This window comes from Brassica napus, chromosome C4 (genome assembly GCF_020379485.1).
Source record: "Brassica napus cultivar Da-Ae chromosome C4, Da-Ae, whole genome shotgun sequence".
Taxonomy (NCBI): Eukaryota; Viridiplantae; Streptophyta; class Magnoliopsida; order Brassicales; family Brassicaceae; genus Brassica; species Brassica napus.
In genome coordinates, this window is record NC_063447.1 from 5339546 (window position 1) to 5363362 (window position 23817).

At 36.6% G+C, this 23817-nt stretch overlaps 3 protein-coding genes and 1 pseudogene across 3 annotated transcripts; 2 read left to right on the top strand and 2 right to left on the bottom strand.

Moving 5' to 3' along the window:
- Positions 1-43: 43 nt before the first annotated feature.
- LOC106450845 lies at positions 44-2753 on the bottom strand (annotated as a pseudogene).
- A 205-nt stretch (positions 2754-2958) lies between these two features.
- LOC106434551 lies at positions 2959-5392 on the bottom strand. Its single transcript, XM_013875420.3, has 11 exons — positions 5065-5392; positions 4935-4977; positions 4692-4745; positions 4546-4609; positions 4404-4460; positions 4137-4243; positions 4000-4038; positions 3642-3730; positions 3465-3543; positions 3319-3366; positions 2959-3228 (listed from the first exon to the last, which is right to left on the bottom strand). The coding sequence occupies exons 1-11, from the start codon at positions 5232-5234 to the stop codon at positions 3151-3153; spliced, it is 828 nt and encodes a 275-aa protein (XP_013730874.2). The 5' UTR covers positions 5235-5392; the 3' UTR covers positions 2959-3150.
- Positions 5393-6963: 1571 nt separating this feature from the next.
- Positions 6964-9356, top strand: LOC106450841 (eukaryotic translation initiation factor 2 subunit alpha homolog). Its single transcript, XM_013892612.2, has 7 exons — positions 6964-7466; positions 7976-8032; positions 8110-8196; positions 8279-8425; positions 8505-8609; positions 8822-8920; positions 9030-9356. The coding sequence occupies exons 1-7, from the start codon at positions 7089-7091 to the stop codon at positions 9183-9185; spliced, it is 1029 nt and encodes a 342-aa protein (XP_013748066.2). The 5' UTR covers positions 6964-7088; the 3' UTR covers positions 9186-9356.
- Positions 9357-19986: 10630 nt separating this feature from the next.
- Positions 19987-21945, top strand: BNAC04G04890D (uncharacterized protein At5g39865). The gene has a single exon (XM_013803454.2). It carries the CDS (start codon positions 20395-20397, stop codon positions 21133-21135), a length of 741 nt encoding a protein of 246 aa, XP_013658908.1. The 5' UTR covers positions 19987-20394; the 3' UTR covers positions 21136-21945.
- The last annotated feature ends 1872 nt before the right edge of the window (positions 21946-23817 follow it).

Below are 23817 nucleotides of genomic sequence, written 5' to 3' on the forward strand. Positions count from 1 at the left end.
CAGTGATCGTTTATCATAATGTCAGAAAGAAAAAGAAGGTTCTGTCCCCACACGCTTTATATAGTATGCAAGAATATAATGGTTACAACATACGTTTGAAACATCAACACAACGCTTGGCATAACACTTTAAAATCAACCTCAAGAAACTGTCGCAACAATCTCTAAATGAACAAGATTCTTCTGTTTCTTTTGAGATCTATGACACGACAAAAGATAAAAAAAGAGACTTTTTTTATCTCTTTTTTTATAGCAGTTCAAGCAAGCAAGCAAGAAGAAACTACAGTAGTTCTAGACGGTTTTACAGCTAGTTAATCACAAACTTAAAACTGCAGTAAAAAAACTAGAAGATGGGTTTTGCTTTTCAGCGACACTTCATACGCAAAGAACATCGCCCACCATGAGTTTAACATTGCATCTCGATCTCGATGACTTGTTGTAAAGTTGGAACATCTCCAAGACACGTTTAGAAACTCCATGGTTTTCTTCTAGCTCTGTAGCAGGACTATCATTCTCTTCTTGAACATAGACCCTCATCTCCTCCAAACATGGCAAATAGTCCAAGAAAAGCTTTATCATTGTCATCCCTTTCACCGTTCCTTGAAACCCGTGAATCTTCATCACTTTTACTGGACAACATCCGAGTGAAGGGCCGCACATAGACGTCACATCGTGAATGAGACCCTAAAAGGGCACCAAGGAGAGAACTATAAGAGAGAGACTCAAAAGTATCAAAAGTAGGAACTGATCTATTTTTTGTTAGTTGGTTTTGTTTACCTCAATGACTAGAGTTTCTAAACGTGGACAGTTCCCTAGAAGAGCTGGCATTGCTTGCCATCCGCAACCCTTGTCACTCTTAATAGCTAACGATTTAAGGATTGAGAGGAGCACTCAAAAAGCACCTGGAAAAAACAAGACAGAATCACATGTTTCAAAACCTAATCACCATACATACATTCCAAGAGAGAGACCACTGACCTCGAGAGTAGCAGGAGACAAGACGAGATTCAGAACGTTTCGTATGCCGTGAAAGAGGTTCTGCACATTAGTATACCCAGTAGCAGCAACTTGGTGGTCGTATTCAGACTCTGGTTCCTCGACATGGCAGCGACATAAGTAGAGGAAGATGTGAGCATCAACCAAGTTTTCCATATCAACAACTACTCGAAAGTCCGGTTCAGGACTACCAGTATACTTAAACCGAACGAGACTCGGTGTATCAAATGATACGGTGCTTATAAAATCATAGCGTAACATTTTTATTGTTAGGGTCTTGAGGCTTGCACTTGACACTGTCACATCCCTATCTCTCCACCTTACATTGACCAGAACCAACTCCTCAAGAGAAGGCAGGGCATGAAGCAGAGTCTCAAACTCTTTAGGACAAACCCCAACCGAGTCAAGAGCTAGAGTTTTGAGCAACGGTAAGGAAACAACGCCACCACCAGCAACCAAAGCAATATCAATCCAACGGTTTAGTTTCAGCTTAACCAGTTTGCTGCATTTTGGAGAGAGCTGATAGCTGCCAGTGATTGTTAGGTCGAGGTCCGAGACACCACGAGCTAACGCATTGCTAATCCAACCATCAACACGAGCTGTGTTAGCCACGGTAGGGCACTTGAGGGAGAGTTTCTTTCTTTAGTGGAGAAGAGTTACTACCCTGCTGCAGCGTCAAAACTCTATCCACAAAGTTTGTGAAGCTCTGTATAATTTCTTGCCTGTACTGTTTACCATATTGGGGGTGGAGGAACACAGGGTCGTCGTAGATGGTGAGAGAAGGGACGAATGCAAGAAGGTTGCGCCACCTCTTGGCGAGGTGAGGAAAGAGAGTATGTGACAAAGAACCTCGTCTGGTAGATTGCTAACACGATCCATCTCTTCCCTGCCTTGCACACACACGAAAGAAAGTAGATAAAGCTGAAAGATTTTTAGTCGGAAGATAACAGATTATTCAAGTAAAGCATGAAAAATGTAACAGAGGGAACCAAAGGAGGAAAGTTTGAATCAACTCAATGTATGATCATATAAATGAAAAATGTGTCTTTTATTTATTTTTGTCTTCAATGAATAAGCCAACAGCAAAATCAGTTTACATAATCACAAGTTCAAACAACTAGTCAACAGACCAACTAGTCAGAGACAAGCATAAACATAAGGGCTGAACATAAACATAAGAACTACAAGAACTCAGTGAGACTACAAGCAATCAAGCATCCTCAGCTCTTTAAGTTACATGACATAAGATACAAAACAAAGAAAGGGACTAATACATTCACGAGTCAGTGACACATTCACGAGTAATTCACAAGAAGTCACTGAACAAACCCACAAACAAGCTAAAATTTTACCTGTCTTCCAGCAGCTCTACTTCCAAAAATTCTGCAGTGGTTGCCTTGTTAGATGCTTCTCTAATTTCTCCAACCTACAAAACCCATTTTCCAAATTAAACAAGTGAAGATAACAAAGCTATAAAATAAAGTTTCTAGCATAAAGACTTTACCTTCTTGATATAAGCATCAACGTTTACTCTCTGACTAAATCCGACTGTGAAGGCAATGAGATACCTAAAGAAGAACAAAACCAGTGATCAGACAAAATTCATAAAAGCTTTTTGTCCAAAACAGAGAAGTTACATTAGAATCCTTTCCCTTTTGTAAACAAAAAAAATTGAAGATAACAAAGCTAATAACTTAACAAATTTAACAACCATATTGTCGAGGAAAGAAACATAAGAACAAACCCAGAAAATGAAAGTGCTAGTAGTAGTCTAGTGTGAATAAATAATAATATCGATGGTTTTTCTTAAGTGTCCGTCCTGAGCTGAGACTTTTTATGAAACTAAATTAACGTAGTCAACAGTCGATGGTTGTACGCAAAAACAAATAAAAAAAGGTTTCTTGAATGGTTTAAATTTATTGTCCTCCGCAGTTGGTTTTGGTTTGGACCGGTTTACAACCTATAACGTTGGAAAGGTGATCAGTTACCAAATCCCAGAGACCCAGGAAGAAAATTTTACAATTTGAACAGTTACCAAATCAAAACAAACAAAAAAATTTCATTTGATCATTTGATTCAGTTAACAAATGAACAAGATTCTTCTGTTTCTTAAGAGATCAATGCAACAACTTGGACGATTTGTGTTCAGTGACAGCTAGTTGACCCGCGAATAGGAGGCTTGTTGGCCATGACTTGAACCCCTGAATCTCTGGAATAGTGAACCAAAGCAGCTCTGCAACATGAAGAGAAAGAGTAAACCTATTGAATGTAATTCTTAGATATAAACACAACAAGAAAAATATATAGAAACAGAGAACAATACCTGTATTCTATGAGGTACAGTGACCCAGAAATCAGAATTTGGGATTACCTGTATTAATAAGGTATATGCTCATTTCAGTTGTGGTGATAGAATCAGTAGTATATGAGAAAAATCTAACATATGCAAGGAAGTTAGTGAAAACATACTTCTATGCCACGGATTCCGAGGGAGAAATAACGATACAATGAACCTCCCAGCAGATAAGCTCCAAATAAACATAAGATACTGAAAAAAAGATCAGAACAATTACATTAAATTCCTATAATAGCTAAAGCAAATTCCAATAGCCAAGCCTGTATCAGAAAAAAAAAGTATGTGCTCACATGATTAGTAAGGTACTAAACCAGCCCCATCCACTACCATGGCCTGATATAGCTACTGCACAACCTGAAGGATGTCGCAACTCAGTAGCCTGCCAGTGAAACAAGATCCCCCAATTTAAGTTGTATGAATGAATGAGAGAAACAAGATAATATCTTTAATTAAACAGCTCTAGCGTGAAAAGTTAAGCCAAACAGAAACCAAAGTCTTAACTACTTGTTATGCCATTACTTTCTTAAATAATTTTTTTACTCCTACATACTCTACAGCTCACTGTCTCTGACAATGCAGATTAAGCTTCGGACGGTAATTTTACAGCTACTGGAAAAAGAGCAAATAGATGAGTCATTGGACACTCACATAATCACAGGTACCAGATTTCGTTAAAGTGAGTGGTCCCTGAGAAATAGAAAAAGGTGAATAAGGTATTACTTATAAGCTACTAGAAACTGTTAGAATCAAAGTCAAAGAAAACGTCTGATCATACAATTCCTTACATCAACTTTATTTTTCTGGCAGATAACAGAAACTGAGAGTGAGCAGTTTGGGTTACTACTTCCAGCTAACATCTTAACAATGATGCCTTTGCCAGGATCCTCTTTATCTACAGTTTTCAACATAAAATTCTCTGAGACAGTATTGGGAGAAAAAAAAAACAATAAAAAGCTTCGTCCCAACTTGGAACGCACACAATGCCATTATTCCATCAGTACTAGCGAAGCGACTAGAGAAAAAATAGTCTATAACATATATTAAAACCTTACCAATAACATCAACTTTTGAGCTTGAGGCATGCCCAAGAGAAGTGCATACATCATATCCTACAAACAATAAAGCATAGAAGCAAAAGAATCGCATTGTATGAGCCTAATAAGATTCATTAGAATCACATGCTGTAGTTTTTACCTCTTACATTCTCCGACAAGAGTGCACTACACGATGTTCCACAGTGTGATGGACCGCCGCAATCCTAAGTAAAGAAAAGGAAAGTCACAGAGACTGATAGAAACTCGGACTGATCAAAGACAATGGGAAGCGACCAAAAGTCTTACTTGGCAACCAACACATCGAGGAGGGTCGTGATTGAATATAAGCATGTCACAAAGCTGCTCCACAAGAAGGTTTACAATCATAAATCACACTAGTCTAGTGGTAAAACACAAAGGGCAGTATAACAACAACCTAAAGTCATAGACTATCCTAAAAAGAACCTATCTATTGCTTTCCCTTGTAGGAACCAGCTTACAGCATATAATGATACAGAAACAAAGTGTAAACCTGATGTAGAGGACAACCTGAAACCAAAGGACGGTACTGTTCGCTTCCACTCTATAAAACCTGATCATCCAATTACACTCGCGTTTAGTATAAGCACAAGATCGAAAAGAATGTAAAAACTGAAACTTTATGGAATTTGAAGAGTACCCATCTTCGCTGAGAGCACCGTGAGGGTGATTCTTAACCGAAGAAGCTAAATTGAATTCAAAGACCTTGTTGCGTCGATTGAATCTGAACTCGCACTGAGAGTTAACTCGGAAGGGGATAAGGACGAGAGCGATGAGAAGAAACTTCGGGATCCAGAGCGTCTCCGCCATGTCCGTGGATCTCGACGGAGAAGAAGAAGAGATGATTGCTCGTCACGGTTGCAGTCCCGGTCGCTCTTCTTCGATTTACATTCAATCAACGGAGATTTTCACTTGCACCCCTCAACTATGTACTTCTTACGAATAAGCACCGTAACTTTGGTGTCTTTCAGTTAGAGACTCTCGATTTTATTTTATTATTTGAAAGCCTGGATGGTTATAATATGGGCTTATATTGATGACAACCAGACCCTCGAACGGCCCAGTTAAAACTCAGCCGAAGAATCTGGTCCATTAGGAGTGGGCATCTCACTAAAATTCTCAAAATATTAGTATAAACTAATAAATTAGTACTTAAATATTTATAAGAAACTAATAAACATTTCAATCTCTATATATTTTTATTATATTGATCTAATGATCTTGTACTTTGTTATAAAATGTTCCTAATATCAATATATTGATTTGTCAACAAAATAAATTAGTACTTAATAGTATATGTCAAAATCATCAAATTCTTAGACTAAGTATCTTAAATGAAAATTTTGATATAATATTTTCATAACCTTAAATACCCACAGTTAAATATGAATACTTCCATTAAAATGCTTTTATGGTCTTTTTTCATTAAAACTGAATTCCAATAATATAGCAATGAATATTACATTAGCATAGCAAATCATAACTTCTTATTACACGGTTTATCAACTCCTCTTATCACCATAAAAATTCAGTTAAGAACAAACACAGCCAGAAGTACAAGTACTGTACGAGAGTGGTGAAGAAGAACAACCGCTCCTACCGTCAGCGTAGTATGATCACATAGTGGTCGGCAGCTTCCACGTGTCCAACGGATTCCGTTGAAATGCTTTCATGGTCTAACATCAGATTTGTACTGTCTTAAAAAGATTTAATTTTTTTAAATAATTTAATAGTTATATAAATTTGCGAAAGTTATCCAAACAAAACAAACCAGACTATAACCGAAATAATCTAATTGTTACCAGTTTTCATTGATTTCTTTATTATTAAACCAAACTGAAATCTATTTTAAATTCTTAATTTTTCAAAATTATATCTGAATTATGTTAAAAATAAATAAACAAGAAGAAGATTGAAGTTGCATGATGAACTTTAACTATTTATACTTTGATACAATATATTTGGTATCAAAGTATACTACTGAAATCATGTATTACATCGTGAAAGAGGTGGCAACACAAATCATAAGCCATAATCTCTTTGTTGTATAGCGATATTCTTACAAGCGATGAAAATTAGTATTTCCAATGTTTATTTCTTACGGTAAAATCAACAAATTGAATTCTGAACCAAAATAATATATTTATATTTAAAGTAGAATAAGATCAATGAGAAATCAGTGCTTCTAATGAGACAAAACTTTAATGTTCGCAAGAAGATTAATAGAGTTGATGATACTCTATTAATAAAAAAATTCTCAAAGAAAATCATCAGCTATTTCATGTGCTGTATTATATTCAAAATTATCTTATCCAAGTTATTTGTCTTATTTTCATAATTCTGTACGTATATTTGTATAATTTGATTACGATCTAATTAATAAATTGTTAAAAGAAAGAAAAAAAAAACAGAAAATCTGCACGGCTATGGATAACCAAACAAAAAGTCTGATCCAAACAAAACAACAATATGGGCCGTCAAACTTTTGGCCCAGTTAAAACCTAATTACTTTCCCTAATTCTCCAAACGGCGCCGTCTTCGAAAAATTTCCGTTTTATATTTTTTCTTCGTCGTCTCTCTGTTCCCTGAACTATATCCCAAAGAATCTGCCAGATCACTCCGTCGCTTAAAAACCCTAAAAATCTCTCCGCCGTCTCACCCATCATGGCGACACCGAATCTAGAGTGCCGCATGTACGAAGCCAAGTACCCGGAGGTAGACATGGCGGTGATGATCCAGGTCAAATCCATCGCCGACATGGGAGCCTACGTGTCGCTCCTCGAGTACAACAACACCGAAGGCATGATCCTCTTCTCCGAGCTCTCCCGCCGTCGGATCCGGAGCGTCAGCAGCTTGATCAAGGTCGGGAAAATCGAGCCCGTCATGGTCCTGCGTGTCGACAAGGAGAGGGGGTACATTGATCTGAGCAAACGCAGGGTTAGCGAGGAGGATATTCAGACTTGTGAGGAGAGGTATAATAAGAGCAAGCTCGTTCATTCTATCATGCGCCATGTTGCTGAGACTCTTTCTCTCGATTTGGAGGTACATAAAGATTGAATCTTTAGTGATAATTTGATTGTGCAAATTCTGTATATAGTGTAAAGTAGCTACCTTTGTGTGGTGATGCCTAGACTTGAAACTGTTATATTGTGTAAAGTAGTTACCTTTGTGGGCTTGAGACCGTTATAGTGTTATATAGTGTAAAGTAGCTACCTTTGTGTGGTGATGCTGAGGCTTGGAACTGTTTTATAGTAGCTACCTTTGTGTGGTGATGCCGAAACTTGAAACTGTTATAATTTACTGGAAAGTAGCTACCTTTGTGGGGTGATGCTGAGACTTGAAACTATTATATTGTGTAAAGTAGCTATGTTTGTGTGGTGATGCTGAGGTTTGAAACTGTTGTATTGATGTGTGAAGTGCTACGTTTGTGTTGTGATTCTGAGACTTGAAACTGTTATATATTAAAGTGATTAGAATCACTTCGTATGCAGCTATCATAGTTTGCTGTTGTAATGTTTGATTGTACATTGATTTGAGTTTTGCTATGTCAGGACTTGTATGTGAACATTGGTTGGCCTCTGTACCGAAAGTATGGTCATGCTTTTGAGGTAAGAACTTGTGAATTGAGCTCCATTGTGTTCCTATTGATATTTATGACTAAAGTTTGTTTTTTGTTTTTGTTCAGGCCTTCAAGGTCTTAGTGACTGATCCTGATTCTGTGTTGGGTTCCCTCACCCGTGAGATCAAAGAAGTGGGTCCTGATGGGCAGGAGGTATAGTTTGGTTCTATGGTTTTGTTTTAGCTGTTGGTACAAACTTCCTTGGGTGCTTGTCTTAGGAGACTTCTCTTTGTAGGTTACTAGAGTTGTACCTGCTGTTACGGAAGAAGTGAAAGAAGCACTTGTGAAGAACATTAGGAGGAGAATGACACCACAACCAATGAAAATCCGTGCTGATATTGAGTTGAAATGTTTTCAGTTTGACGGAGTTGTTCACATCAAGGTCGTAAAACCCGTATTGGATCATTTATAACATATCAATGATCTCATTATGGTTTTCTCACATGTACATGCTATTTCAGGAGGCCATGAGAAAGGCTGAAGCTGCTGGAAACGATGACTGTCCTGTTAAGATTAAATTGGTTGCTCCACCTCTGTATGTCCTTACTACTCATACTCTTGACAAGGTTAGTCAATCTTCTGTCTTGAACATGATTGGCCATTTATCCTCTCCTTGTTATTAAGAGGTTATCTGCTTAAGAAAACGCAGTCAGATGCTTATGCTGTCCCAGAACATGTCATTGCAACTCAATAAAGCAATTATGTCTTTGTGTAAATGCTTATGGTTTTGTCCCATTGTTCCTAATCGTTTCAGACTCTCTATAACAATAATTAACAGGACCAAGGGATTAAAATTCTAGACGAGGCCATAGTAGCTTGCACTGAGACAATTGAGGAACACAAAGGCAAACTTGTCGTTAAGGAGGCACCTAGAGCTGTGAGTATCTTCTTCTTTACTGTTGAACTATCCCAAGTTGCATGTTTACAAGAACTAGCTCTTCTTTAATTTTAGAGGTTTAATATTGTTTTAATATATGTTATGACAGGTGAGTGAAAGAGATGATAAGATGCTGACAGAACACATGGCGAAGCTAAGAATGGACAATGAAGAAATTAGCGGCGATGAAGAGAGTGGAGAAGAAGAAGAGGACACAGGGATGGGCGACGTTGATATCGACGGTGGCGCCGGAATCATTGAGTAGAATTTGCCTGGTTTTCCAACTAATTTTCTTTCGATTTGTTCTGTCAGTCTCGAGTATATTTTGCTTTAAAAGTAGAAAAAACATCCGAGAGTTACCCGTTTGAGGGGTTACATATCAATCATTACATTCATGACAATGTTATAAAGATTGATTTATTTTTGCACTAGAACATATGACTTTTGAATTGATATAATTGTGGTAGGGCTGTTCAATATGGCAAAACCGAACCGTACCGAACTGAACCGAAATAGATAATATGGTTTGGATTTGGTATATCATACAAACCGAATGGATATGATTTTAAAAAAACCGTAGGATTTGGATATGGTTCGGTATAAAACCGAATAAACCGAATAAAACTGATCAAAAAATAGAAACATGTAAATATGTATATATTTTATAACAACGTATGAAATTCATAAGTTAATTTTTTTGCTAATAACTATTACCATATTTTTTACAGTAATAAAATAGTCATGATTTGTAAAACACTTGAACTATAATTAAATAACAATTCATCGCAAACATGGTTCTTATTTTCTTAGTCTTCTTTTGATCTTTTTGCTTTAATTTAGCATTGACTAAATTAAAATAAAGATTATAAATTTGATGATAACAATTAGTGGAAATTCTTCACAATTTTTTTTATCTATAAACGAATAGAGTTTCGTCTTTAATAGAAGAAACATGACTTTAATGAACGCTAAATATGAAAGAATATAATAACTTATTTTTTGTGCTTCGTGCTTCTGTTTTATTTTTTATTTTTTTATTTTTATTATCAAAATTTTGAGCTTTGATTTTAATTATATATTTGATTATTTTATTAGATGATAGAAACATTTTTTATTTTTGTTCTTTTATTTAAACTTATAATATTTTTTAATAAATGAATGTGTTGACAAAAAGACTCTAAATTCATATAATATGATCCCAAAATAAAGAATTTTATTTTTTGGTATAAAACCGAATAAACCGAAAACCGACGGTATATAAACCGAACCGAACCGAAGTAAATATGGATTTAGAATGGTAGTTATATTTTACTAACCGAAATACCGAAAAACCGAAAAAACCGAACCGAAACCGAACCGATATCCGGATCGAACACCCCTAAATTGTGGCCTAAATTCGATTTTTCATATGCTGTAAGCAAGAGTGAAATTAAAGTGGATGGTTTAGTGTTGAAAGTAAACCATAAGGACTGTCAGTCTTGAGTATATTTTGCTTTAAAAGTAGAAAAAACATCCGAGAGTTACCAGTTTGAGGGGTTACATATCAATCATTGTTAGAAATATGAGAGAAGTGTTGTTGTGAAAGTTGTGTCTTTCTCATTAGCTCTCACTATCAATATATAGTGGAGGTTCATAAGGGTTTACACAAAGGAGATAATCTACACATTTAATACATTTGACTACAAATATCTAGACTTGGTCAAAGCTCATAAATGCTCCGGTTGAATGAGTCTTTATCTTGACTAGTCTTGGACGGATGAGACGAACCGGAGACGGGTGTAGACGGACCGGATAGTCTGGACGGATGTAAACCTCCTTGATGGTTAATGGCAATCCACATATCCATATCATGGATTTATAACACTCCCCCTTGGATGCCATAACCATATCGGGCTTGTAATGTGCTAACGTTGCCTCATTAAAACCTCTCCCGGAAAACCCAAAACCCAATGTGGTAAAAAGGGAAACCAAGGACAGGAAAAAGAGTACAACACACATTACTCCCCCTGATTTGGACATCACTGAAGGTCCTTGAGTCTCCGCATGCCAATCTGCTGCGTGAGCTTCCTGAATGTGCTGGTGGGAAGTGACTTGGTGAAGAGGTCGGCTGAGTTCTCACTTGACCGGATTTGAGTGACGCTGACCTCCTTGGCTTTCTGCAACTCATGTGTGAAGAAGAACTTGGGTAGTATATGTTTGGTTCGGTCACCTTTGATATACCCATCTTTGAGTTGAGCAATGCAGGCTGCATTATCCTCATATATGATGGTCGGACCATTGTCCTCGACCATTCCACTATCTGATCGGATGTGTTGAGTCATAGACCTCAACCATACACACTCACGACTTGCCTCATGCATGGCTAAGATTTCTGAGTGATTTGATGATGTGGCTGCTATAGTTTGTTTCATGGAACGCCATGATATTGCAGTACCACCATGAGTGAACACATATCCGGTTTGGGACCGAGCATGGTGTGGATCAGATAAGTAGCCTGCATCAGCAAAGCCTACTAAACCATCTTTGGTTTCATTGGTATAAAATAGACCCAAATCCTTAGTTCCTTGAAGGTAACGTAGGATATGTTTAATTCCATTCCAGTGCCTTTGGGTCGGACATGAACTAAAACGGGCTAGGAGACTCACGGCAAAACATATATCTGGTCTAGTGTGGCTAGCCAAATACAGTAACGCTCCTATGGCACTGAGGTAAGGCACTTCTGGACCCAGGACATTCTCATTCTCGTCCTTAGGACGGAATGGGTCAGTGTCCACTCCAAGGGACCTCACGACCATTGGGCTGGTCAATGGGTGAGCCTGGTCCATGTTAAATCTCTTGAGTACTTTTTCTGTATATGCCTTTTGATGCACAAGGATTCCTCCTTTTATGTACTCAAGTTGTAACCCCAAACAGACTTTAGTTTTACCTAGGTCTTTCATTTCAAACTCTTTCTTGAGATATTCAACTGTTTGGGCGATTTCCCCAGGGGTTCCAATGATGTTCAAATCATCAACATACACTGCTATGATAACAAATCCATTGTTTGCAAACTTCTTTATAAAGATACATGGACTGATAGGGTCGTTCTTATAGCCAACTTTGGCAAGGTATTCGCTTAAGCGATTATACCACATTCGACCACTTTGCTTAAGTCCATATAAGGATTTGTTCAGCCTTATGCAGTGTTCTTCTCGAGAACCTTTATTAGCTTTGAGCTCAACACCCTCTGGTAATCTCATATATATTTCGTTATCCAGTGGACCATAAAGGTATGCGGTTACAACATCCATTAACCGCATATCCAAATTTTCTTTGATGGCCAGACTTATTAAAAATCGAAATGTAGTTGCATCCACCACAGGGGAGTATGTCTCCTCATAATCGATGCCTGGTATTTGTGAGAATCCTTGTGCAACAAGCCGTGCTTTGTATCTTACAATTTCACCATGTTCATTTCTTTTCCTCACAAATACCCACTTATATCCCACTGGTTTAACATTATAAGGTGTCCGGATAATCGATCCAAAGACATTCCTTTTCTTAAAAGATTCTAACTCCACGTTTATGGCTTCTTTCCATTTGAGCCAATCTGATCTTTGAGTGCACTCTAGTATAGACGTGGGTTCATGATCCTCATCTAAGTCCATAACATCAAGGGCTACTTGGTATGCAAATATATCATTGATGTCGACATCATTCCGGTTCCATCTTGTCCCAGACATTAAATAATTAATTGAGATCTCATCATTAGCACCTTCAGTACCATGAGGCTCGGCGTCCCGAGTCTCATTGGTTGGTACCTTAGGCATGGCCATTTCGGCCTTGTCTGGACAATCTATGACCTCGGTTTCTTTTGCACCTTTCTTTAGTTTCCGAGGTCTTTTATCTTTGGAACCAATTGGTCTACCACGCTTAAGACGTGCTTTAGACTCTGTAGCCACTTGATTGTGTCCATCTTGGACATCAATACTTATTGGTGCATTACAAGCTGGTATATAGGACTTAGTCACTCTTTTCGGGTCAGCAAAGGAATCAGGCAATTGATTAGCTAGCTTTTGCATATGAATTATTTTCTGGACCTCTAAATCACATGATTGAGTCCGAGGATCTTGCCATGATAAGGATGTTTGATTCCATACAATTTCTTTGCCCAGCTTGTTATTTTCTCCCCCTAATGTTGGGTACTCTGATTCATCAAAATGACAATCAGCATATCTGGCCTTAAATAAATCTCCAGTAGTAGGCTCAAGATATTTAATAATGGTTGGAGAATCAAAACCAACATATATTCCCATCCTCCTTTGAGGTCCCATTTTTGTTCTCTGTGGTGGTGCAATAGGGATGTACACAGAACATCCAAATATTTTGATATGGGATACGTCTGGCTCATGACCCGAGAGTAATTGGGATGGAGAATATTTATGTTCACTGGATGGCCTTATGCGTATTAATTCAGCAGCATGTAATACCGCATGTCCCCAAGCTGATACTGGTAGCTTCGACCTCATGAGTAATGGTCGAGCAATCAACTGGATTCTTTTAATGAAGGATTCGGCCAATCCATTCTGTGTATGTACATGTGCCACGGAGTGTTCCACACTTACCCCCATGGACATACAGTAATCATTAAAAGCTTGGGAACTGAATTCACTTGCATTGTCAAGACGTATAGTCTTTAGTGGAAAATCTGGAAAATGGGCTCGCAGTCTTATGATCTGTGCCAATAGTCTTGCCAATGCTAAGTTTCTAGATGATAATAGACAAACATGCGACCATCTGGTCGATGCGTCAATGAGGACCATAAAATATCGAAATGTCCCACAAGGTGGGTGTATTGGTCCACATATATCACCATGTATTCTTTCCAGAAAGTTTAATGTTTCCTTACTCACCTTTCCAGGTGATGGCCTTATTATTAATTTTCCTTGTGAGCATGGAATACATGTAATGCTCATAGGGATAGTTATCCTATCTTTCAAGGAATGGCCAGTTGAGCTCGAGATTATTTTGCGCATCATGGATCTGCCAGGATGGCCAAGCCTTTCATGCCATTGTTTAAAGGCTTCTCTGAACTCATTAGGAATTGAAGTGTTAGCCTCACTCGATTTTATATTGGCACAATAGAGGCCTATTGATATAGCAGGGATAGTCTCTAGGACTTTCTTATGGCCTTGGGCATTTTCATAAATCAAGAGGAATTCTTTCTTTCCCTCGCCCCTAGTTTCAACATGTAGATCATTCATGCGAATGTCTTTGAAACTTAACAGATTTCTCTTTGATTTTGGAGAATATAATGCATTAGAAATTTCTAAATGCGTGCCTTTAGGCATCACTAAGTGAGCCGGGCCATGGCCTTCAATAAGGCTGGCCGTGCCTGCTATAGTATTGATATTGGCACTCTTTAAAATGAGGTTAACAAAATATCTTTTGTCTTTTAATATAGTGTGACTTGATCCACTATCCACTACTAGCTGGTTCTTGTCTTCTTTCATTTCTGAAAAATAGACAAGAGTCAACACCTTAGATATTACATAAGGTTTAAAGTATGTTTTAATGGCTTTGTTTTATGTTCTTAATAATTTCGACTTTGTATAAGGCATATATATAAAGTAAAAACTTTATTTCATAAATAGAATTGCCAAAGTCATAGAACATAAAGCCAAATCAAGAATTCAAAATGCAAAGACAAAAGCAATATGATATCGAAATCTTCATATTCAGCCACTTGTAAGGAGGTCTGAAGTCTCAAAATCCTCATGATCATCTTTGTCATGGGCTTGATCATCCTCATGATCCAGATCATTCTCATTATCATAATGGACGAAATTTGCCTCAGAGTTCTTGCCTTTTATGCTCTCCTGGTAGAGCTTAACAAGGTGTTGGGGAGTTTTGCATTTATTAGCCCAATGATTGGTCATCCCACAACGATGGCAAGCAGATTTGGTCGAGCTCGAGCCATGGGTTTTGAAGTCGGACTTATACCCACGGTTAGCTTGATGACCTCAGCTGCGACCAAGATGGTCTCGTGGTTGAAATCCACGGCCACGTGGTTGAAATCCACGGTTACGACCTTGCCATCTACCACGGCCTCTCATGCGACCATGGTATGACTCTCTTGGAGTCTCATCCTTTGGCTCTACGGCCGCATGTGCCTCAGGCAATGCTTTAGCACCAGGAGGCCTTAGCTCACTGTTCATCATGAGCAACTCATTGTTTTGCTCAGCTAGCAACAAACAAGAGATTAAGGCAGCATAAGTGGAGAAACCCTTCTCTCGGTACTGTTGCTGAAGCACAACATTGCTGGTGTGGAATGTGGAGAATGTTTTCTCCAACATATCAGCATCAGTAATAGTCTCACCACAAAGTTTCAACTTTGAGACTATTTTGAACAAAGCCGAGTTATACTCTTCCACAGACTTATAGTCTTGGATTCTCAGGTTTCTCCAATCATAAAGGGCTTTTGGCAATATCACAGTTTTCTGATGATTAAATCTGGTTTTCAACTCTGTCCAAAGTTCCAGAGGATTCTCAATTGTGAGATACTGGTCCTTGAGACCTTCAGCAAGGTGATGGCGAATGACAACAAGTGCCTTGTAATTATCCTTGTCTGATGGCTCAGTGCCTTCAGTGATAGTATCACCAAGGTTTCTGGACCTTAAGAGGATTTTGGTATCAAGCTCCCATTGGAGGTAATTATCTCCGGAGAGATTGAGGGAAGCATATTCAAGGTTGTTGATTTTCGACATCTGAATCAAATATCCATAAAGGAGTAAGGATTCATAATATAATTCAGGATTTGAATTTATATGCCAAGGAGATTGATGATTTATAATAATGATGGTTTATTATGCATTTTATTTTCAGAAAATATTTTATATGCATTAAGATAAAATTTTGTCAATCAATATGGATGGATTAAAATGCATCATGGACAAGACAAATAACTTTTATAATGTTCAAGATATTTGTAAACCAAAGTAGATTTTCAAAATCGGTTAAAACTTGGTTTATAATTTTGAATAAAGCAAATGTACTAAATTTTAAATGGAAACCGATTTTGTCTAACTATATGCAAACAGTGTGAATCATTTAGATGCAAACAACATGAACCACTTCAGACGCACTAGTATCATCATTGCTAAAGCTATGCGAACATGTATGTTTGGTTTCAATTATGTGATACCTATGTCCAGTTTTAACAATATGATAGTTGGATGCATGCAAAGGTCAGTTCATGGATGATTCAAGTTCGATCTAATGATTTACTAAATGATACTATCAGGTATGCAAATGATCAGTTCATAATTTAATCATAGAATCAGGTTCAAGGATGAAACTAGATCAAGTTTTATTTTAACTAGCAAACTATGTGATCAAAATTCAGTATGATATAAAATCAGTTCATGGTTGGTTTAATTAACAATATGATCAAATGATTTCAACCAGATTTTATTCTACCTTATGACATATCAAGACTATGGCTTATAAAACTTTAGAAATAATTTTCAGTCAAAGATATGCACTTAATAAAATCAAACAAGCATTTATAAAATCGATTATGCATTTATAAAAATCATAAAAGGTTTTTAAAACTTTGATAGTTACAAAATAAATATTAATAGTCAAGGATATGCAATGAATGATTTTAATTTCGATTTTATTGATGGGTTGACTGATTTTAGGAGATCTGGCCGAAAATGGCACAGCAAGGGATTGATGGAATTTTGTTTTGGCCAGATTATACACTTATGTTTATCACATCTGGTAAAATGGCCAAACAAAAGGATTGAATCAAAAGGTTTAAGCTTTCTCTAATAATTTTATGATTCATAAGTTTTTATAAACAAGATTCATGTAGATCTTTAGGTATTTTGATAAGTTTATAAGTTTTTAGAGAAACATAGAACCTTTAGAGAATTTTAAGTTTTATGGATTCAAGATACTTTTAGAATCAAGTTTCATATGGATCATATGGATCATAGAAACAAGATCAATATTTTAAATCCATAGATTGTTTATAAGTTATGGATTCATATAGATCCTAGATTTGTTTCAGACATAATGGTGTTCTATAGATTTCAAGGTTTTGATTTGTTTACCTTTTTCACCACAAGAATCTGAGAGGACCACCGTGAGAGTTGGCCGGAATTTGAGAGAGAGAGGAGTTTTCCGGCGGAGAGAGAGAGGTGGCCTGGTGGAGAGGAGGCTGAGCGCCGGTGGAGCAAAGGCTGAGCACCGGAGGAGCTGGCCGGAAAGAGGATCGCCGGCTGAGAGAGATTTCTCAGGTGGAGAGCACAATCGTGCGGATAACGTGTTAGAAATATGAGAGAAGTGTTGTTGTGAAAGTTGTGTCTTTCTCATTAGCTCTCACTATCAATATATAGTGGAGGTTCATAAGGGTTTACACAAAGGAGATAATCTACACATTTAATACATTTGACTACAAATATCTAGACTTGGTCAAAGCTCATAAATGCTCCGGTTGAATGAGTCTTTATCTTGACTAGTCTTGGACGGATGAGACGAACCGGAGACGGGTGTAGACGGACCGGATAGTCTGGACGGATGTAAACCTCCTTGATGGTTAATGGCAATCCACATATCCATATCATGGATTTATAACAATCATTACATTCATGACAATGTTATAAAGATTGATTTATTTTTGCACTAGAACATATGACTTTTGAATTGATATAATTGTGGCCTAAATTCGATTTTTCATATGCTGTAAGCAAGAGTGAAATTAAAGTGGATGGTTTAGTGTTGAAAGTAAACCATAAGGACTGAGATCCGTTTTCAGGGGCTGAGATTTCAAGGTTAAAGCTGACCATCTGAAGTGTATAGAAGAAGCTATATTAGTTCCATAGTTCGAGTAATTGCATGATCTTGGGCTATTGAAACATTTCTTCAATTGTGTTTGTTTTTAATGATTAGATATTGCAAAGTTCTAGCTTTTGATCTGCTTGATCTGAGATAGATGATTTAGTTTAGTCATGCATTAACCCATTTGAGTATATCTTCAGTTTAACTATGGAAGTTTAGTTTAGTCATGGATTAACCCTTTTGACTTTTGAGTGTATCTCCAGTTTGACTATGGAAGTTTCTGTGAAAGGAAATGAAAGATTTGTTTACAGTCTCATAGATTCGAAGTTTAGGACTGTAAATGGTAACCATGAAATAAAATTATTGGAATAAAATGAAATTGGTTAAAAAGAAAATATATTCAATCCATATATTCCAAATCAAAATTGTAGAGAAATATTTAAGAATGTTTTTATCTTTTAATTTTTGGAATGGTTTTGGAATCGATGAAATATGTATTTTATTCCATTCAAGGCAAATGATGAAAAAAAAATATGAAATTAATAAAGTAAACCATTCCACATCATTTCATTCTCAAATTTAACAATTATATTGATTCACATGAAATAAGTAGGATCTTATGCTATGGAACATTACTTTAGTTGATCTTTCTTTGATGTACAGATATGCTATTAAAATGTTCCTAACCCCCAAGCTTGTTGAGCAAAAAACCTCTATAAATTAATAATGTTGAGACTTTGAAATTTTATTAATTTATAGAGATATTAGTTTACAAAAGTTTCCTTATTTAAATTTTTTATTTTAAGATATATTTATTCTAAGATAAGAAAAATATTTGATTTTAGTGTACAGACATTAATCGTTATTTTTTTAAAAAATTAAAATTTATATTAATTTTATTATATTATTTGTTGTATATAATATATATTGCATAGAACTTAAATGTGGGTTTAGATATAATATTACTAAATCTCATCAAAAATATATGAAGTGTTAAGAAAATATAAAGATAATTTCATTGTGAATATAAAAAAATAATATAATAATAGATTCTTACTTATATAAAATATCTATACATATAAATTATAAGTTTATAATTTTATTGCGAATATAATTTATAATTTTATTGCGATCATATATTTACATAGAAGTTTTTAAAAAAAATATTATCTTATTATTTTATTGATTTGTGTACAATTTTGAACCGGCTCAAATTGGAACCGACAAAATTTATTAATTTATAAAAATTATTAGTTTATCAAATATTAATTTATAGAGGTTTTACTGTATAAGGGTTGTATTGGATGTTGGTTGTGGTGTTGCTAGCTTTGGCGGGTTTTTATTAGACAAAGATGTCACTATGTTGTTAAAAAAAGTGAAGCTCATATTCAATTTTTAAATATTAAATTTATGCCTCAAAAAACAAATGACCAACGAAGGATATTATACTAAGCTTACCATGACTCAGTACTAATTTTTTAAATAAAGAAATATTAATTTTGAAAAAAAAATAACTTCTAAATAGAAAAGTACACAGTTTTCCGAGAAAGATCCAAGATAGATCAAATAAAGAAAATGAAAATAACATATTTAGTTATATATTAGCTGATAAGGTTCTATCGTATTCTTTAGTAAAAGGCGAAAGAATAGTTCGCTTTGTGCTCACCACATGGCTGCGTAGGCTCATCTGGTTTGCTCAAGGGGTCCCTCGTTATGCATTTATTACTTGGTTGGCGACAAAAGACAGGTTCTCAACAGGATGTAGAATGCGTGCTTGGGGAGTAGAGCAGGGTGGTTTGTTTTGTGGGGAAAGAGATGAAGACCGAGACCACCTCTTCTTTGCCTACCCCTACACCTATACACTTTGGTTGCGGGTGTTGGGCTCACTGCTGCAGCCAGTCCCCTCTCCAGACTGGAATGAAAACTTGTGTCTTCTTACTGCTCCGGCCCCTAACCGGTTCACATCGATCCTCTCGAAGCTAGCGTTCCAGGTAACTATATATTACATCTGGAAGGAAATGAATGGAAGGCGCCATAACCAGGTGGCTCGTCCGGTTGAACAATTATCCAAGTTTATAGACAAAACTATTCGGCAGAGAGTACTCTCCACAAGATATTATGAGAAACCACATCTTCTCGGGTTGCTTCAACACTGGTTCAGCACACGTACTGGTAGAGCTTAGATGCAAACAAGATTATTACTCTAGCTATTTAACTAGTTGTATATAACCATTCTTTTTTCCCCGATGATCAATAAATTTAAAATTTCATCAAAAAAAAAAAAGGTTATATCGTATAAAATATCGTCAAATTCACTTTTTCATGTTCGTATATCTGTTTATGTAATAATTTGTTGTTGGGAAAATTTGTCTATTGACAATGTACTCTTGTTTTATTCTTAATGAAATTGTTTGCAGAATTTTTTTTATTAATTTTGAATAAAGTTGAAAATACTCATTGCCGAAAATGTTAAGTCAACTTAATATAAAAACAAACTAGGAATGTATAAGCCATTTTCGGTAAGATATATATTCTTAACTTTACTATGATGTCAATCCTTATCTCCTACTTCAATAACTCACATCCGCAGAATAACTCTTTATTTATTCACCTTCTTTGCATGCATTTGATTTGCCTTATCAACCATCATGTTGTGGAACTGGTTCCAACTACGAAAAAGGCGTCAGGAAGTCTCTCCCGACACGCCGAAATGGTCGTCGAGACGTTTCTCATGCTCATCTTTCAAAGACGTAAACAATCTTCTCTATGACGACGACGTTCCCTCGCCAGAACTTCAAGTCCTTCACCAGCCAAGGAGCCCCAAGATTGACCGTTGCACCTCAAGAACTCCCCCTCTGACGAGGGAGACGCTCTACTCCACCGACCAAGGAGGCGTGGTTCTCTACTACACCAGCCTCCGTATCGTACGCAAAACATTCGAGGAGTGCAGAGCCGTCCGAGCCATCCTCCACAGGCTCCGCATCCCTATCGACGATCGAGACTTAACGATGGACGCAAGGTTTCACGACGAGCTGCATGCGATATTCGGGACCAAGAACGTGGAGTTGCCTAAGGTTTTCATAGGTGGGAGATACATAGGAGGGGCGGACGAAATCAAGAAGTTAAATGAGAGCGGCGAGCTGAGGAAGATGGTCGGAGAACTACCACCGTCGGATGGAAGATTCAGTGAGAACTGTGAGTTATGCGGAGGATGGAGGTTCGTTGTTTGCGAGAGATGTAATGGTAGCCACAAGATCTTCTTGGAGGAAAATGGATTTGTAAATTGTACGGTTTGCAGTGTGGAAGGTCTTGTTAGGTGTTCCTCTTGTTTTCCGATACATCGGACTATCGGAGACGGAACTATGATATCTCCGGTAGATTTAAAGTAAAAGCGTTTAATTATTAAAATCAAAAATTTTATTTACCAATGTTTGATGGTAAAATAAAGAAAAAAAAAATACATGTATCTTTTCTTCCCTTAAAAGAACTAAAGGAGATATGAAATTATTTTTCTTTTCTAATTTTACTATGACATTCCTTATTTCAAATAATTTTATTTTAATCTAAAGTGGAGATTCAGACATATTATGCTTTGAATGGTGACCAAGGAACGAAAGGGAACACTGAATTCTTTAACATTCCAAAAAAAAATCACAATTCACAAGGAATAGTTTTTCCTTCTTGTTCCTCCCCATTCCTTTTTTTGTAGAGAAATATAGAACAAAAACATTCCTTGTTAAATTTGATAAGGAACAAACATTCTTATACGTTCATTTCTTATTCGTTCCTCGTGTTCCCGAAAAGGTCACCAGTCGGAGCCTTAGTCTTTAAGAAAACTGGATCATTTGTATTCATATTCGATATAATGCTTTTCGGTACACAAAATTTTGGTTTCGATTGGCGCTGACGAGTGTGAAGTCAGTGAGGGCTCACACTAACATCGATAACGATCTTAGAGTGCAATGAGGACATTTGTATTTTTTAAGAGGAGGTGAATTGTAACATCTGGATTAGTGGTATAAGGAAAGACTTAAGAGGATTGATTTGGCTACTTGTTTCACCAAAGTGCATTTATCTTTTCGGGCATACATCCGTCTAAAACTCCATAGTTAAGAGTGTTTGGGTTGGAGTCCTAGAAGGATGAGTGACTTATCGCGATGTGATTCGCGATATCGTGCGAGTGGGACCAAAACACAGGAAAATGTCATGTGGTGTGATGATTGCATGATTAATAAACAATGATTCGTGTTTTCGGAAAAATTAACGCACCGCCCATCATACATGATGAAGCTCACAGACCGAGAGAACGGGCATGGAAGGTCCATTAGCTGTAGACGGTCAAGGGATACCTATTTTTTCAAACTCAGTTAAATATATATAGACAAAGCCTAAAATCTCAAAAAGAAAAGCAAATTGTTCATGTTAACAAAAAAAAAGGGTAAGCCCTCTTTAAGCTTTTCTCATCTTTTCTATATATATGAAAACCAATATAATATTTATATTTAGTTTTTAGAAGAAGAAAAAAAAACACTCGCTGATCTCCAGATCAAGATTTTTCCACGGCGAACACTTCCGGAATAATTTCATATTTTCACTAATGAAATCAATGTTTCCTTATGAGTCATATAAATCATAAAGATTTATCACTACTTGGCTAGTATAGGCTTGGGCTTTGGCCCAAGTGTTTTACATGGTGGATCATAACAGATGATTGGTCCACACTCTGGCATTAGTCGGAATGTATTCCAAACTCGGATCAGACAGTGTAGTACGCTTTCAGACTAATCCACTTTGTAGCACTAAGTGCATTCATCCAGGAGCCGACCAGATCAGCCGATAGAGCTTATAAAAAAAAATCATAAAGATCGTTTCCATAGATAGCCTATAATCTGAATGAAAAATTAATTGATTGTAGTGGGAAAAATATAAAGACAATGTTTTCTGATAAATAAATCTCTCATACAACTTTACTATTCGGTGAATTTGAAACATCCGTCGAGAACAAAAAGAAAAAAACTAAATATATTATTAAGAAAATAACAACTTGCTCTCCATGTGTCTATTGAATTGAGTTAATACTCCCAAAAAAATTGAAATTATATTTATACGCATCGAATACATGAAATGAAATTCTCATCTTTTTAAATTCGACAAGCAACCTACATTCCACGAAATTGCCCTCTCCCGAGACGAGGTCCAAACTTTATTCGTTTCTATAATTAAATAAATTCAACACGACTTGTGTCCTCCTGCTAATATAATAATAATGCCAGACTAAAAGACGATACAATGATGACTAAGAATAAATATAATATGAAATTGTGGTTTCAATACCTAAACTATTGGGCCATACTGATTGATTACTTAGCTGCAGTGGCTGTTTCATGCAAACCCATGCATAATACGTACAAATCCCATATAGTATTATATTCCTCTCCTCCAACTTATTCTTTCCCCATAAAATATATCCCGTTCACACATCGTTTGATTATAAATAATGTATTGACACACATTATTTAAAGTAAAATGCTGTATAAACTACTGCAATTTTCTTCGGTCTAGTGTACCACAGTTTGTACAATCTCGGAAGATCTTTAGTTTAAACTATACATGGTTCAAAAGATGATTGATTCCAAAAATTGAAAAGTTGAAAGATTCCATACAAAGTCTAAAAATACATGGGCAAATTTGTGTCAAATGTCAAAATGACATTTTTTTTTGATAAACCCTATCGACTGATCCGGTCGGCTCCAGAAAGAACGCACTTGGTGCTACAAAGTAGACTAGCCGGAAAGTGTACCACACTGCCCGATCCGAGTTTTGAATATCTTCCGACTAATGTCAGGGGGTGGACCAATCATCTGTTATGTCCCACCATATAAACCACTTGAGCTTCGGCTCAAGTCCAGACTGGCCAAATAGTGATAATTTAGTTCCCAGAGAGAATCCAATCCAGGACTGATGTGGGTACACATCAAGCTCCAAGAGATTGCCACTAGGCTACCACCGCTTGGTTCAAAATGACATTCTTCATAAAAACATAGTGAATAGGTCTCAAGAATTGGAAAAGT

Bases quoted from the DNA above. Each gene is read 5' to 3' on its own strand.
- LOC106434551 (XM_013875420.3), bottom strand. From the start codon at position 5,234: ATGGCGGAGACGCTCTGGATCCCGAAGTTTCTTCTCATCGCTCTCGTC. The intron at 4,244-4,403 runs GTAAGGTTTTAA...TGAAAACTGTAG, and splicing joins CTCAAAAGTTGATGTTATTG to ATAAAGAGGATCCTGGCAAA. The intron at 3,367-3,464 runs GTATGTTTTCAC...TTATTAATACAG, and splicing joins TCGGAATCCGTGGCATAGAA to GTAATCCCAAATTCTGATTT.
- LOC106450841 (XM_013892612.2), top strand. From the start codon at position 7,089: ATGGCGACACCGAATCTAGAGTGCCGCATGTACGAAGCCAAGTACCCG. The intron at 8,610-8,821 runs GTTAGTCAATCT...AATAATTAACAG, and splicing joins CTACTCATACTCTTGACAAG to GACCAAGGGATTAAAATTCT. The intron at 8,921-9,029 runs GTGAGTATCTTC...ATGTTATGACAG, and splicing joins TTAAGGAGGCACCTAGAGCT to GTGAGTGAAAGAGATGATAA.
- BNAC04G04890D (XM_013803454.2), top strand. From the start codon at position 20,395: ATGTTGTGGAACTGGTTCCAACTACGAAAAAGGCGTCAGGAAGTCTCT.